Here is a 15,866-nt window from a genome sequence, read left to right as displayed (position 1 = left end):
GGAACCAGAATACAGCAATTAAGGTCTGTCAGGGAGTTCTTCGTGTGTGTTCTCCCTATCAGGCGGTATCGATGTGTTATCACGACACACCATACACCGCCCCACCAAACAGTAAATCAACCAACACACTGGCTACGATTCTCTCCCTTCGCCTGTGTTCCCCAAGATATGTTTCATCTTGCTAATGTTTTTGTTTTTCTCAGTCCAGCTTTTGTTTATATAATGTTCATTGTAGTCTTATTACCTGTTTATGATGATGCTTTTGTTCACAAAACCCAAGACGATTCTGCCTCTGATAGATTTTCCTAAGCCAATGTACTAAGGATCTGGAACGACACATAAATATAAAGGAAGATATTAACCCAACACAGAGTAATTACAAGTCCCTCAAAAAGATAATTTTAGAATTGTCAATATCCACTAACCCCCCCCCCCCTCGCGGTCACTTGAGGTGGTAGACGGGTGTGATGCGGTGTGTTGGTGATGTGTTGTTGGTGGTGAGTTGTTGGTGAGTTGTTGGTGAGTGTTGGTGAGTGTTGGTGAGTTGTTGGTGATTGTTGGTGAGTTGTTGGTGATTGTTGGTGAGTTGTTGATTTTAAGTGGTAAGTTGTTGGAGGTGTGTGTTGAGTTGTTGTTGATTGGTGATGGGTTGTTGGTGGTGAGTTGTTGGTGAGTTGTTCGTGATTGTTGGTGAGTTGTTGGTGATTGTTGGTGATTACTGGTAAGTTGTTGGTGGTGTGTGTTGAGTTGTTGGTGATTGGTGATGAGTTGTTGGTGATTAGTGGTGAGTTGTTTGTGATTGGTTATTAATTGATGGTGGTAGGTTATGAGGTGGGAGAGGGTATGATGCAGTGAGTGTTGGTGATGAGTTGTTGGTGATTGGTAATGAATTGTTGGTGATTGATGGTGAGTTGTTGTGGTGGGTTATAAGTTATTGGTGGTGGGTTATAAGTTGTTGATGGTGGGTTATGAGTTGTTGGTGGTGGGTTATGAGTTGTTGGTGGTGGGTTATGAGTTGTTGGTGGTGGGTTATGAGTTGTTGGTGGTGGGTTATGAGTTGTTGGTGGTGGGTTATAAGTTGTTGATGGTTGGTTATAAGTTGTTGGTGGTGTGTTATAAGTTGTTGGTGGTGGGTTATGAGTTGTTGGTGGTGGGTTATGAGTTGTTGCAGGTTATGAGTTGTTAGGTAGCTATGATTTGCTGGTGGTGGGTTATGTTGTTGGCGGTGGGTTATAAGTTTTGGTAATATAAGTTGCTGGTGGTGGGTTATGTTGCTGCGTGAAAGGGGTTGTTGGTGGTGGGCTATATACCTGTTTGTGGGAAGGTGATTTGCTGGTGGTGGGTTATGAGTTGTTGGTAGGGTCATAATAAGTTGTTGGTGGTGGGTTATGAGTTGCTGGTGGTGGGGTTATGAGTTGTTGGTGGTGGGTTATGAGTTGTTAGTGGTGGGTTGGCGTTTGTTGGTGGTGGGTTATGAGTTATTGGTGGTGGAGGAGTTGTTGGTAAGTTATGGAGTTGTTGGTGGTGTGTTATGAGTTGTTGGTAGGGTTATGAGTTGTTGGTGGTGGGTTATGAGTTGTTGGTGGTGGGTCAACTCATTCACTCGAATAATCTTTGTTTTGTGTTGTTTGTAAAACATTTTTGTTGTTGTTGTTGTTGTTGTTGTTGTGGTTGTTGTGGTTGTTATGGTTGTTGCTGTTAAAGATATAGAGATAAAGTGGGAGTATGGAGAGAAATATAAGAGATATATAGTGAACGATAAAGATAACTTGTAGAGATATAAATTCAGTAGAGAGAGAAAGACACAGACATACAGAGAATGAGACTTATAATGAGACAGACACAGAGACATAAATATGTTTCCGAATATAACAACAAAATCATGCTAAGTGTCCAGTGTGTTGAAACTGGTTATAATATTAACAACATTTTGGTTTCATTTCATATATAAATCCGGACATAAGTTGTTTTTGTTGTTATTGTTGTTGTTGTTGTTTTCCATATGCCTTTCCCTGAGGTTAGGTTAGGTTAGGTCAGGTTAGGGCTTCTCTTAACTGTCCCCGCCACGTTCTTGTGTCATCAGCGTTGTTTACTCTCACTCTGAGGATGTTTTTACGTGTCTCTCAGCCTTAACCCTTCATCATTACTTCTGTCTCTCTTTTGATTTATCTAACACGCCATTCCTTATACTCTTTTGATAGCTTCTCTCTCCGTCTCGCACTACATTATCTTATTGCTTTTACATGTATGTCTGTCCGTCTTTTGTTTTGATCTCTTCGTTGTTAAACCTGTCCCTGGGAGATGCTGTAATATCCTTATATCAGTTCTCTCAGATATTTCTCTCTCTTTTTCTCATTAACAAGGTCTCTGTTCCTTAAGACGACTACATCACCGTGACAATTATGGTGTTACGTCCAGCCCTGGCTTACGATTCTGACGGTACAGTAACAGTTTGTGTATGGGTATATTGTGAACCACCTTATTTAAAAATCTCTAGGCTGTTATACAACGTTAACTTGGTCTTGGATTATTATTAATTTGTGTTTGTAATCATAGTTTGGATTTAATTTTTTGTGTTCTACCTTTATCATGGAGTGATGTCTGATTATGCCATTCTACGGCTATAATTTTTAGGTAATTATGTATTCTTGTTGCCCACACAGTAACATATGTGGTAAAGTTCACTGATATATTTTGTAATAACTTCTGACAATAATTGGAGCTGCCAGTGAAGTGTACTCTCTATATTTCATTAATTCCCTTCTTCTGTTATTTCATCCTTTCGTTTTCCTTCATCTATACAAGTCTATAACGGACTGAAACGTAGTGTAGATCCTTAACAATACCTAAACCATTAGCCCGACCTAAACCACTAGCCCGACGTACACCATTCATTATCCATACCTAAACCACTAGCCCGACCTATACTATTATCCATACCTAAACCACTAGCCTGACCTACACTATTATCCATACCTAAACCACTAGCCCGACCTATACTATTATCCATACCCAAACCACTAGCTTGACTCCAATTATTATCCATGCCTAAAACCACTAGCCTGACCTATACTATTATCCATAACCTAAACCACTAGCTTGACCTACACTATTATCCATAATTTCCAACCATTAGCCCGACTTCCATACTATTATCCATACCTAAACCACTAGCTGACCTACACTATTATCCATACCTAAACCACTAGCCTGACCTACAATTATTATCCACACCTAAAACCACTAGCCTGACCTATACTATTATCCATACCTAAAACCACTAGCCCGACTCTATACTATTATCCAAACTCAAACCACTAGTTTGACCTACACTATTATCCATACCTAAACCACTAGCCCGACGTACACCATTCATTATCCATACCTAAATCACTAGCCCGACCTATACTATTATCCATACCTAAACCACTAGCCTGACCTACACTATTATCCATACCTAAACCACTAGCCCGACCTATACTATTATCCATACCTAAACCACTAGCTTGACTTACACTATTATCCATACCTAAACCACTAGCCAGACCTATACTATTATCCATACCTAAACCACTAGCCCGACCTATACTATTATCCATACCTAAACCACTAGCCCGACCTATACCTAAAGTCGCTGGTAAGTGTTCACCTTATTTCCCTCACATCTACCAAAATAATCTATGATCGCTAAGTTTAGTTCAGTTAATTCGTTTTGTGTGTTGTCCATAATGACTTAGTTTCACAGTCTCCTTCAAGGGGGCGTATGTTTACAGAGCTGTGATGCTTCTTAAGGACAATATGGACAAATTTAGTCAACGTTCAGTTTAGCTTCTCAATCTTGTTGCTATTTTTCAGTGGGGTCTACATTAGTATATTTATTTTAAGGTATAAAGTTCAGTATCTGATGGAGGAACAAGAAAAAATAGTTTGAAAATCACTTACGAAGCAGGACACAGGGATCAACCAATTAACCAAACCATGCCTAGCAATGCTAAGATGTTAAACTGGAACTTGATCCAAAATACGACCCAATTAAAACACAAAATGGTTCAACTGGACACCCACTAAGACACTTAAAGAGACACAAATACGTTCAGATTACACCTACGTAGTCTCATATGGTATAGTCGGTCAAATAAGTTCGCACAGACCCAACAAATACAGGGTAGGGCTAAAGATCTGGTAATAGTGTGAAAACCTCGCTCCTCAAACGAGGCCTCCCCTACCCCCACCTACCACTCCTCGTCTCCCCTAACTTTTACATTATTACCAGACCCAGGGGAGCTGGTGGTAGAGCGGTACTGTTCTTGCCTCGCAAGCAAGATGTCACGGGTTCGATTCCCGGGCCAGCGGAAGTTGTTTGGACACTATTCCTAGTCCCCTTGGTCCCTGTTCACCTAGCAGCAAAGTAGGTACCTGCTGTAAATCGAAAGTTGCGATTTCGTATTCAGGGACAAGTTGTTCGAACTTCCAATAACTTGCTTAGAACATAAACCATTGACTCTTCAGGCTTCTACGCCCTTAGCTCATGAGACATAAGGCAAGCATGAACTTGGCATGCTGCCCTGTTGGGCGCTGTAAACGCTTCTGCGCTTCACCTTGCACAAGGATGTAGGGGGGTGCCCAATAAATGAAAAAAAAATTATTACCAGATCCGTTGCCTTACCCTATACTTGTTTGGTTTCTGCGAATTTATTTGGCCGACTGTATACTATGCAAACTCAAAGGACCAAGAGAAACCCTAAATGAGTACAGCCAACCCCATATGAAGCAATATTATTCCAAATGGACACCTGAATGAGCAAGCATGGTTAGGTTAGATTGGCGTAGTCCATTTAAGTTTATTTGAGTTCATTTTAACCCATTTGGATGAATAGAGAAACGTGGTCTTTGTGTCCCAATGCGCAGTAACGTCATTATGTAAAATATCCACTGTGAATTTTATATGTTAATATAAACGAATTAACTAGTTTTCTTCTCCTCTTCCATGTTAGTTCAAGAGAACAAATACTCACAGTGAAGTAAGTTAGGAATAGCACACACAGCGGTTAATGTAACAGGTGTTGGCGGCGCCTGGCTCCCGATGGCAGGTATATACTGTATATGGTTTAGTATACAGGGGCTGTACATGTGTTGTTATAAGTTCACTTTTACCCCCGGTCATACGTTAGTACTAGAGGTGTCGCTGTAGTCATTTCTCACTGTATAAATTAATTCTTGAATCTCTATCAAAGGAATGGGAAAATATATGCTAATGTATAACAAAGTATATCTTGCTCTTATGTACATTTTAATCAAAGCTTTTTCTCAATATCACTTGATTGTTAGACGTAAGATACTGAGATTTAGTTTTAGTAATGTGAAAAAGTCCACGAATAGGCACCAGGGTTTGAGTACGAGTGGAGGCAGTGGTGGGGGTCAGAACAGCCACTCCACTGGTCTTGGTGGTGACAGCTCCACACCGCCGCCCAGTACCCACCAACTCGAGCACTGTTGTTCTTCTTTTTAATTCGATCATTAACCCTGGCCGCTAAGAGCACCATCACCATGTATAATTCATGCTAAGGAATTGGTATTATTTTTCTTTATATTTCCATTTAATTGCCTAAGAAAATCTCACTTTTGTATATAGTTTGTTGTTAATTATCTATCTTATTTTGAGTGTGTGTGTGTGTGTGTGTGTGCGTGTGTGTGTGTGTGTGTGTGTGTGTGTGTGTGTGTATGTGTGTGTGTGTGTGTGTGTGTGTGTGTGTGTATGTGTGTGTGTGTGTGTGTGTGTGCGTGCGTGCGTGCGTGTGTGTGTGTGTGTGTGTGTGGACTGAACAAATTTGCAAAATTCGTCGAGACATTCCATGACTCTGACTCTACATGTAAGTTGTTCACTCACTAGTATATTTTGGAATAAGTTCGGGCGCGGGATGACTCACCTCTTGTATGTATGTAGTATAAGACTTGTTACTTAGTGAATGCTGCTTTGTTATTCTCACTTAAATCCAGCATCACGTTGATTCATTTTTCAGAGGAAATGAATGATAATGAGTGAATCTGTGTTAACCCATACACCCAGGTTAGTTACCCATCTACACTCTCAGGTCAAGTTACTTTCTCCATCTCAAAACACTTGTCCCCTACATCTGTGCCTCAGCACCTTCACCTTAGCGATCACACTCCCTTCACAGCACCCACCCACCCGCCCACCCCAACATCCCTGCACACGCACCTGCTTCCACCCACCCTATTCAGTATACCACCTACCCGATCACATACACACCAATCACCCCATTCCCTAACACATACCAACTCCCTATGCCACCCATCTTCGTCCACGACAGACCTCCTCTCACTCTTATTCACGACACACCTCTATCTACCACCATCTCCCAACACACACACACACACACACACACGCACACGCACACACCTATCACAAACCGAACAACCACTTAACTCACATACATGGGTACGAGTACACACAAATAGAAACACAAAGACGATTCATAAAAAGTAAAGTAACGCGGAAGACAGTGACGAGAAGAGATTGTATCTTGTATGTAGGTGTAACGCGAGTGAGGTACAGTTTGCCTTAACCATCATCACTCAGCCATGATAGCGAAGCGAAGCTATGTTACTTAAATGAACCAATCACACTTACCCTGTTACCTAAACGAACCAATCACACTTTCTCTAAGTTAACTAAATGAACCAATTATACTCCCCCTATGTTATCTAACCTAACAAATCACACTTCCCCTAAGTTAGCTAAATGAACCAATCATACTTCTCCTGTTACCGAAATGAACCAATCACGCTTCCCCTGTTGCCTAAAATAACCAATCATACTACCTTTTCCGTAAGTTATCTAAACGAATACAAAATTAAATATAATCGATTTGGTAAATAGGATGGCTTAGGTTTCAATGACTTGTTCACTTTTTTATCAGAAATTATTTATTCCCGCAGAGCACAACCAAGTTTACACAGAGATCGTCTACCTCGCCGGGGCATTTCAACATTATTTTCGTATGCTCACACATTTTTACCCTTTCTCTGACATCGGATTTGCATTCTATGCATCAAAACGAACACATCAGGAAAGATGCCGCCAAAAAGAATTCCGAGTAATAGAGTCCCCGTGTCCCAGTTCGTGAATTGTGTTGTGGGCAAGTCATTTCTATACGACTATACCGGGGGAAAAGTTGTCAGTAGGTAGGAAATACTACAGCAGACGCTGTTATGATTGTTATTATTGCAGTATTGTTGTGTGGTAAATTGGCAAGATTTTAACCTGTATTTATGAGTTGTGTTAGATAATGTACCAAACCCTACACAAGGTTTTGAAAGTTCGTGCCAATATACAGTAGTTATTCTTGCCCGGGGTTACAGGTGTTTATCGTGTGCTGCTGGCGGGATTAAACCTGAAGACTTCCCGAGGACATCCTACAGTCAACATGAGGCTTCAGGCATACAGGTAGCGGATGACTCTCTCTTTGGGGTAACAGTACACTATCAGTCAAGGGGAATTCTAGCTATTATCCGAGAGAGGACCGTTAACCTGCTGATAAATAGCTTATGAGATGACGTCCTCGGATGTGTCACTTCCTTCCATCTGACTGACTCTCTTTTATCTCCTCACTTTGTCTGTATCTTCAAGTCTCTCCTTTTCTGCTGTTTGTACTTTGCTTTAGGCGCTGCAGCCGCCAGTCTTATGGTTTGTAGTGCTTCCCACTTTTCGCGCATATCTTTTATATACTACTACTACTACTACTACTACTACTACTAATACTACTTCTACTACTACGAATAATAATAATAATAATAATAATATTATTATTATTATTAATAGCAATAATAATAATTATAATAATAATGACAATAATAATAATAATAATAATAATAATAATAATAATAATAATAATAATAATAATAATAATAACAATAACAATAACAATAACAATAACAATAATAATAATAATAATAATAATAATAATAATTAAAGGTAATCTTACACCACAGTCCAAAATAAGAACCTGCCAGAAAAGATGTAATGTTGAAAGTTTTTCGAAACGATGTAAAACCTGAAATCATCCTTGCATTCATCAGACCTGGTTGCCGCCTGGGAATAATACATGGCTGACATTTCAGTCCGAGTAGAGAGATGCTCATCAGCTAGACAAATATCACCACACGCACCTCGCATCTACGTGAAATTTACTCAACCTCGTTTTTTATTGTCTTCGGTACCGTGAATAATGAAAAAAAAATGTTAAACTACTGTATATTTATTAAGAATTTAATATTTTAAGAGTATCCTAAATAATTCATATGATTTTTAGCAGAAATTTTCGTAATGGCCGGTAGCCTTTTTTTATGATTTTGCGTCTTTATTGAGTTTAAATATATATCATCAAGCTATTGCTGGGTGAAGGACCTTACACGCCCCTGTACTTTCTGCCATGAGTCGTTCTTCTTCCGCATATACTGACACCTTCTGGCCAGTCAGCAGTTTGTGTTGGTAATCATTTAGCAGGTGTTAGGATACAATCAACTATGTTTTTGTCCCCTGTTTTGTGTTCCTATTGTTGGACATAACCATTGTTGGTCTTGTTCTTGTTGTTGGACATAACCATTGTTCGTCTTGTTCTTGTTGTTGGACATAACCATTGTTGGTCTTGTTCTTGTTGTTGAACATAACCATTGTTCGTCTTGTTCTTGTTGTTGGACATAACCATTGTTGGTCTTGTTCTTGTTGTTGAACATAACCATTGTTCGTCTTGTTCTTGTTGTTGGACATAACCATCGCTGGAAGGCTTGTTCTTGTTGCTGGACATAACCATTGTTGGTCTTGTTCTTGTTGGACATAACCATTGTTCGTCTTGTTCTTGTTGTTCGACACCGCCATCATTGGGCTTGTTCTTGTTATGAACTTACTAACCATTGTTGGTCTTGTTCTTGTTGTTGAACATAACCATTGTTCGTCTTGTTCTTGTTGTTCGGCACCAACCATCATTGATCTTGTTCTTGTTGTTGGACATAACCATTGTTCGTCTTGTTCTTGTTGTTGGACATAACCATTGTTGGTCTTGTTCTTGTTGTTGAACATAACCATTGTTCGTCTTGTTCTTGTTGTTGGACATAACCATTGTTGGTCTTGTTCTTGTTGTTGAACATAACCATTGTTCGTCTTGTTCTTGTTGTTGGACATAACCATTGTTCGTCTTGTTCTTGTTGTTGGACATAACCATTGTTCGTCTTGTTCTTGTTGTTCGACATAACCATCACTGTTTGTGTCAGTAGTTTGTGTTAATATTTCTCACTCTATCAAATATTAGTTCACTATTTTCTTTCTGACTTCATATATTACGCCTGGTACAGCATACAGCTTATCATGTTTCTTTGAATAATTTGAAGTTTGTCCATCTCTTTCCACAATGATGACTCTGTTTTGTATCCACAGGTTAGTACAATACTGCCATTATGCATTGTTTGTTTACTTTCTGAACAAAGTCGTTTTGGAATAAATGATATATTGTAAAGGCAACTGTACCAACTTTATTCTCACTTTTGATCTAATTTATCTGATGTTATAACCAACCGGCCGTCATGAGTGACTTAAGTGATGGAACCAGTTAATCTAAGAAAGGGGTTTACAACCTGGAGTACGTCATGGGTTTACAACCTGGAGTACGTCATGGGTTTACAACCTGGAGTACGTCATGGGTTTACAACCTGGAGTACGTCATGGGTTTACAACCTGGAGTACGTCATGGGTTTACAACCTGGAGTACGTCATGGGTTTACAACCTGGAGTACGTCATGGTGATTTGATTTTGCCGCTTGCAGCCTACTTTAATCAGGCACCCCACATAATCACCATGAGCGGTAGCGCAAAAGGATTACAGAGTAGGGTTTACAAGGGGTCATAATAATTAACCCCCGTTGTCAGGATATTATGGCACTGAAAGTTACACAGTATTTCATTTACATTATTTGTTTAGCTCTATACATAAAGGGTAACTTATTCACAAATGCGTGAGAACAGGCGTGTGAGGCAGTATGTCTGGCCTCACACTTTGTTATTCACATTTACGTGGGAGGTATTCAAGCACATTGCGTATTTGGTTCTGTACATGAGAATTGATATAGTTACTAAGTGCAAAAAAGTGGATACAATCTTAATATGTCGGCTTTCTTGTCATTAGAGATGAAGTGTTGTGCCATTTCACACACAGTGTGCTTGGACCTGTCCCTAAAAGGTTCTATCTTCACACAGTCGAGGACGTAGTGTTCAAGTGTGTGGCCATATGTATGGCCACACACTTTACATTTAGTTTTGTTTACATCTGCTTGAGAAACATACTGCCAAAGGTACTTATATCCTAACCTTAATCTAGCGGTTACAACATCTCGTAATCTAGTGATCTTGTTACTTGCTCCATATACATGTTTCACTTGATACATCTCATCATGGTAACCTATGGATCGACTAGTGCCTGTTTGCACTTGTCTACTTGCGTCAAACTCATCAATAAATTTCTTCCTAATTACAGTTTTAAGGTTTTTTTTTTTTTTGACAGACCCAAATTGTATTCAACAGTGTCTTTGTTAGGCGGGTTTGGCGAGGGCATCAACTCTGTCATGTTTTATAGGGCCTATGTGAGAGGATCCACAACAGTTTGACCCTGACACCCCCGGTCAACAAGGCACGCATATTTGTGTCTGGCTTCAGAGACAAGAGCGTGACAACCTGTGTCGAGGTGCCAAGGGCAAGTAGTGAGGATAGAGAGTCGGTGATGATGAGACTGTCAGTAACAGTGGTTTCAATGAATTTAATAGCTGTGAGTATGGAACTAATTCAGTTTGTAGAGTGGATGCCCAGTTGTTAATTCTAACTCCTTTCTCAATTATATTACCGTCAGGTTGAGTCACAACAATAGCACTTCCAGCCCTCCACAGGCGGTGTTTAGAATCCATCAGTGTAAGATGGTCTGTGTGATATTATCATCAGTCTGTAGAGTGTGTATGTGTTCAAGAGCTCTCAATTGTCAGTGTGGGAGATAAATGCTTTGTATAATTTAATTTTTTAGGCGGATACGTCGGTATTGTGTTATATCGAAGGGAACTGTCCGCCAGGGTGGCAGGAAGCGCTGTGTGTCTCAACTTTTTGTGCAGGTGGTCTAGGTCCAAACATCTTCATATGTGTGGCTGTAGTTTGGACCATTTAGACTCAGTAGTCCATGGTTCATACATTCTAGCAATTTTAAGGAAACAATGTTATCAGGATCACCACGCAGAAGCCTCAGGACTATCATGAGGTTGACTTCAATTATTCTATCTTTAACACTGGGTATGGCTTACAACCTGGGTTCCTCCATGGAGTTTGCAACCTGAGGTACGTCATGGGGTTTCCAGAAGTGAGTATTTTTCTGCTCAGCTTCAGGCAAGCTTGGTGGTGGAAAATCACATTTCTAAGTTTGTTATATTTTTCTTAAGTTCTGCGTTGGAACTTCATGAAGCAGACGTGACCTGCAACTGACTTGTTACCATCTAGAATATGCATGAAACAATTATGTAAATATAAGAACTGGAGATATATAAACGTTGCTGAATGCAATAAAAGCTTCCACATAGCCTCTCCCCTCCCATGTTCTTCAGCCACAATACCTACCTGCCCGGGCCACTGACGTCCTTGACACACACGACGTAAGCTCGAGAATGGATCACCTGTGACACATGTCAGTGTGTAGCACACTGTCTTAGGTAATATTTGCACACTAAAGCTGGTCGGGTCGGTTACCCTTGTTTCTAGTAACGTTCTTCCTTATTAATAAAACCTAACAGCATTTATTTCCAGCACTTTTTGAGATGAAATACTGAAAATGTGACACATTATTTATTATTACGCATATATATATATATATATATATATATATATATATATATATATATATATATATATATATATATCTGATAAAATCACACGGGAAAAGGGGAAACAACGGGAGCACCTAGATTTATCTTATCTACGTTTACATTGTGATCTACATGAAATATATATATATATATATATATATATATATATATATATATATATATATATATATATATATATATATATATATATATATATAGATAGATAGATAGATAGATAGATAGATAGATAGATAGATAGATAGATAGATAGATATCTTTTATTGCTTGTCACTCCTTCTATAATAACATCTGTACCCATAGTTTAATTCTGATTGTTTTCCTTATTGTCAAAAAACTCGCTTGTGGATTGTATAATTATTAAGGTGTTGACGAGCCCCGAAATACCAGAATGGGCAATGGCTGAGCAGGGCTCCACCTCACACTACGTACAGCCACGCGACAGACACAGTGGCTCCACACTTGTTTTTGGCAGTGAATCAGTGTGTAGAACTTTAATAATATCTCATCGTGAAACCTTCTTTATAAACACTGCTTAACCTCGCCCTCCGACCAACGCCACGTACTCCACCAGTTCTTCAGCTGCCTCGACGCAAGTTCTCTCCAAACTGCTCCTAGCCGCTCTACAGTAGCCTTGCAACCACCCTAGTCCTCCTCTCCCTCTCTACCGACTTCACCATCCATACAACCTCCCCCTCCACATGGCCTCACATAAGACCATTCCCAGCCCTCCCCCTTTCCTTCCACGGCCTCAGGCTCCAAGTAATAGTACGATACACTTCCTCTTGTTTACATACTGGGACAACAGTTATATTATACTGAGGATGATAATTGTCTTTACACCAGTGTCCATATATCTTTCTTAGGTATAATCTTTTCGTTGCCTGTTAGCTACTCCTTAAACACACACACACACACACACACACACACACACACACACACACACACCACTCAATGAATTCATCTACCTGTTGTACGTTAATTATTGCCATTACGTTTATCATTACGGTAAGGAGAAGGAATGAACGGAAGGAACGGCTGAAATGAAAAGAAATGAACGGAGGGACCAGTTAAAAGAGGAATGAACGGAGGAGTGGATAAAAGGAACAAGAATGAACGGAGCGAACAACCACAAGGAGCAGGTATGAAAAGGGAACAACAAAAAGTAACAGGAATGAACTGGGGGAACAACTAAAAGGAGCAGGAATGAACGGAAGGAACGTCTAACAGGAGAAGAAATAAAACGGGGGAACAGCTAAAGGGAACATAATTGAACGGAGGAATGGATAAAAGGAACATGAATGACCGAAGAAACACGTGATAATAAAGAGCGCCGCAGGGAGGGCACAATGATGACGCCAAGAGGCTCGTAATAGAGAGAGAGGCACGAGGAAGGAAACAGAAAAAAATTATATTCTAAAACGTAAACGGAAACTTACACATAAAAGAGACCATAGGAGGAAATAACCAAACAAAAGAGAACAAGGAGAGGGATATGAAGAAAGTAATGAATGATAACAAAGAGAAGAATAAAGAAGACATACAGGAAAGAGAGATAAATATGTTGGAGGAACACAAGAAGGACAGTAGAGGAAAAAGAGAATGAAATGGCAGATAAGGATGACCTGGGACAGAACATGGGTGAAATAGGACGCAAAGTGTGGGAAAACATCGAGCTAAAGACTGAAAGTGACAAAGAAAACGAGAACCTGAAGGAAATCAATAAAGATGGAACATATGAAGAGGAAAACACTAAAGGTGGTACTTACAAAGAGGGAAGACAATAAAGATGACTCGTTAAAGAGGAAGACAATAATAACAACACAGAAGAGAAATGAAGGCAGAAGAGAAGGAGAGGACAGGTTATATATACAGTGAAAAGTAATGATAAGGAAGATGACAGTACATGGTAGGTACACGCGAGGTAAGGTGTGATGGAAGGCAGGTGAAGGCGACCAATACGGAACACAGGGAAGGTGGGACACCGGTTACAGAAGACAGGGACAGGGGTGGGACACAGGTACAGAAGACAGGGACAGGAGTGGGACATGCAGTACAGAAGACAGGGGACAGGGGTGGGACACAGTACAGAAGACAGGGGACAGGGTGGGACACGGTACAGAAGACAGGGACCGGGGTGGGAACACGGTGAACAAGAAGACAGGGACAGGGTGGGACACAGTACAGAGACTGGGGACAGAGGTGGGAGACACAGTTACAGAGACAGGGACAGGAGTGGGGAACGGTACAGAGAGACAGGGACAGGGGTGGGAACACGGGTACAGAGACAGGGACAGGGGTGGGACACGAGTACAGAGACAGGGACAGGGTGGAACACGGTACAGAAGACAGGGACAGGGTGGGACATGAAGTTACAGAAGACAGGGACAGGGTGGGGGACACGGTACAGAGACAGGGACAGGGTGGGACCGGTACAGAGGCAGGGGACAGGGTGGGACACAGTGCAGAGACAGGGACAGGGGTGGGACACGGTGCAGAAGACAGGGACAGGGTGTGGGACACGTTGTAGAGACAGGACAGGATGGGACACGGTACATAAGGCCAGGGACAGGGTGGGACACAGTGCAGAGACAGGGGACAGGTGGGACACGGTACAGAGACAGGGACAGGGATGGGACACGGTTACAGAGACAGGGACAGGGTGGGACACGGTACGCAGAGAGACAGGAACAGGGTGGGACAGGTACAGAAGACAGGGACAGGGTGGGACACGGTACAGAAGACAGGGACAGGGGTGGGACACCGGTAGAGGAACAGGGACAGAGTTGGGACATGGTACAGAGACAGGGACAGGGGTGGGACAGCGGTACAGAGACAGGGACAGGGGTGGGACACGGTACAGAAGACAGGGACAGGGTGGGACACGGTGCAGAGACAGGGACAGGGTGGGACACGGTACAGAAGACAGGGACAGGGTGGGACGGTACAGAGAACAGGGACAGGGGTGGGACTACGGTACAGAAGACAGGGGACAGGGTGGGACACGGTACAGAAGACAGGGGACAGGGTGGGACACGGTTACAGGACGGGGACAGGGTGGGACACGGTACAGAGAGACAGGGACGGGGTGGGACACGGTACAGAAGACAGGGACAGAGATGGGACACGGTACAGAGACAGGGACAGGGGTGGGACACGGTACAGAAGACAGGGACAGGGGTGGGACACGGTACAGAAGACAGGGACGAGGGTGACACGGTACAGAAGACAGGGACAGGGTAGGACCTGGATTACAGAAGACAGGGACAGGGTGGGACCAGGTACAGAGACAGGGACAGGGAGTGGGACACAGTACAGAGACAGGGACAGGGGTGGTGACGGTACAGAGACAGGGACAGATGGGACAGTACCAGAAGACAGGGGACAGAGATTGGGACACGGTACAGAGACAGGGACAGGATGGGACCACAGTACAGAAGACAGGGACAGGGTGGGACTGGTACAGAGACAGGGACAGGGAGTGGGACACGGTACAGAGACAGGGACAGGGTTGGGACACGGTACAGAAGACAGGGACAGGGATTAGGACACGGTACAGAAGACAGGGACAGGGAGTGGGACACGGTACAGAAACAGGGACAGGGTGGGACACAGTGCCAGAAGACAGGGACAGGGGTGGGACACGGTACAGAAGACAGGGACAGGGTGGGACACGGTACAGAAGACAGGGACAGGGTGGGACACGGTACAGAAGACAGGGACAGGGTGGGACACGGTACAGAAGACAGAGGGACAGGGAGTGGGACACGGTACAGAGAGACAGGGTGGAGATTGGGACATGGGTACAGAAGACAGGGACAGGGGTGGGACACGGTACAGAGACAGGGACAGGGTGGGACACGGTGCAGAAGACAGGGACGGGGGTGGGACTACGGTACATAAGGGCAGGGATGGGGTGGGACACGGTACATAAGGCA

General features: G+C 42.3%; 1 protein-coding gene across 1 annotated transcript; it reads left to right on the top strand.

Moving 5' to 3' along the window:
* Positions 1-13,535: 13,535 nt before the first annotated feature.
* Positions 13,536-15,574, top strand: LOC121859826 (ribosome-binding protein 1-like; the record flags this gene model as incomplete). The annotated part of the gene is made up of 3 exons (XM_042356792.1): positions 13,536-13,689; positions 14,459-14,985; positions 15,276-15,574. Coding segments are annotated over exons 1-3 (980 nt in total), but the record flags the coding sequence as incomplete, so codon positions are not given.
* Between the last annotated feature and the right edge of the window lie 292 nt (positions 15,575-15,866).

The sequence above is a fragment of the Homarus americanus genome, unplaced genomic scaffold (genome assembly GCF_018991925.1).
Source record: "Homarus americanus isolate GMGI-L3 unplaced genomic scaffold, GMGI_Hamer_2.0 scaffold1220, whole genome shotgun sequence".
In the NCBI taxonomy this organism is placed as follows: Eukaryota; Metazoa; Arthropoda; class Malacostraca; order Decapoda; family Nephropidae; genus Homarus; species Homarus americanus.
The sequence above is the reverse complement of the archived record's forward strand: the minus strand, read 5'-3'. Positions and strand labels throughout refer to the sequence as shown.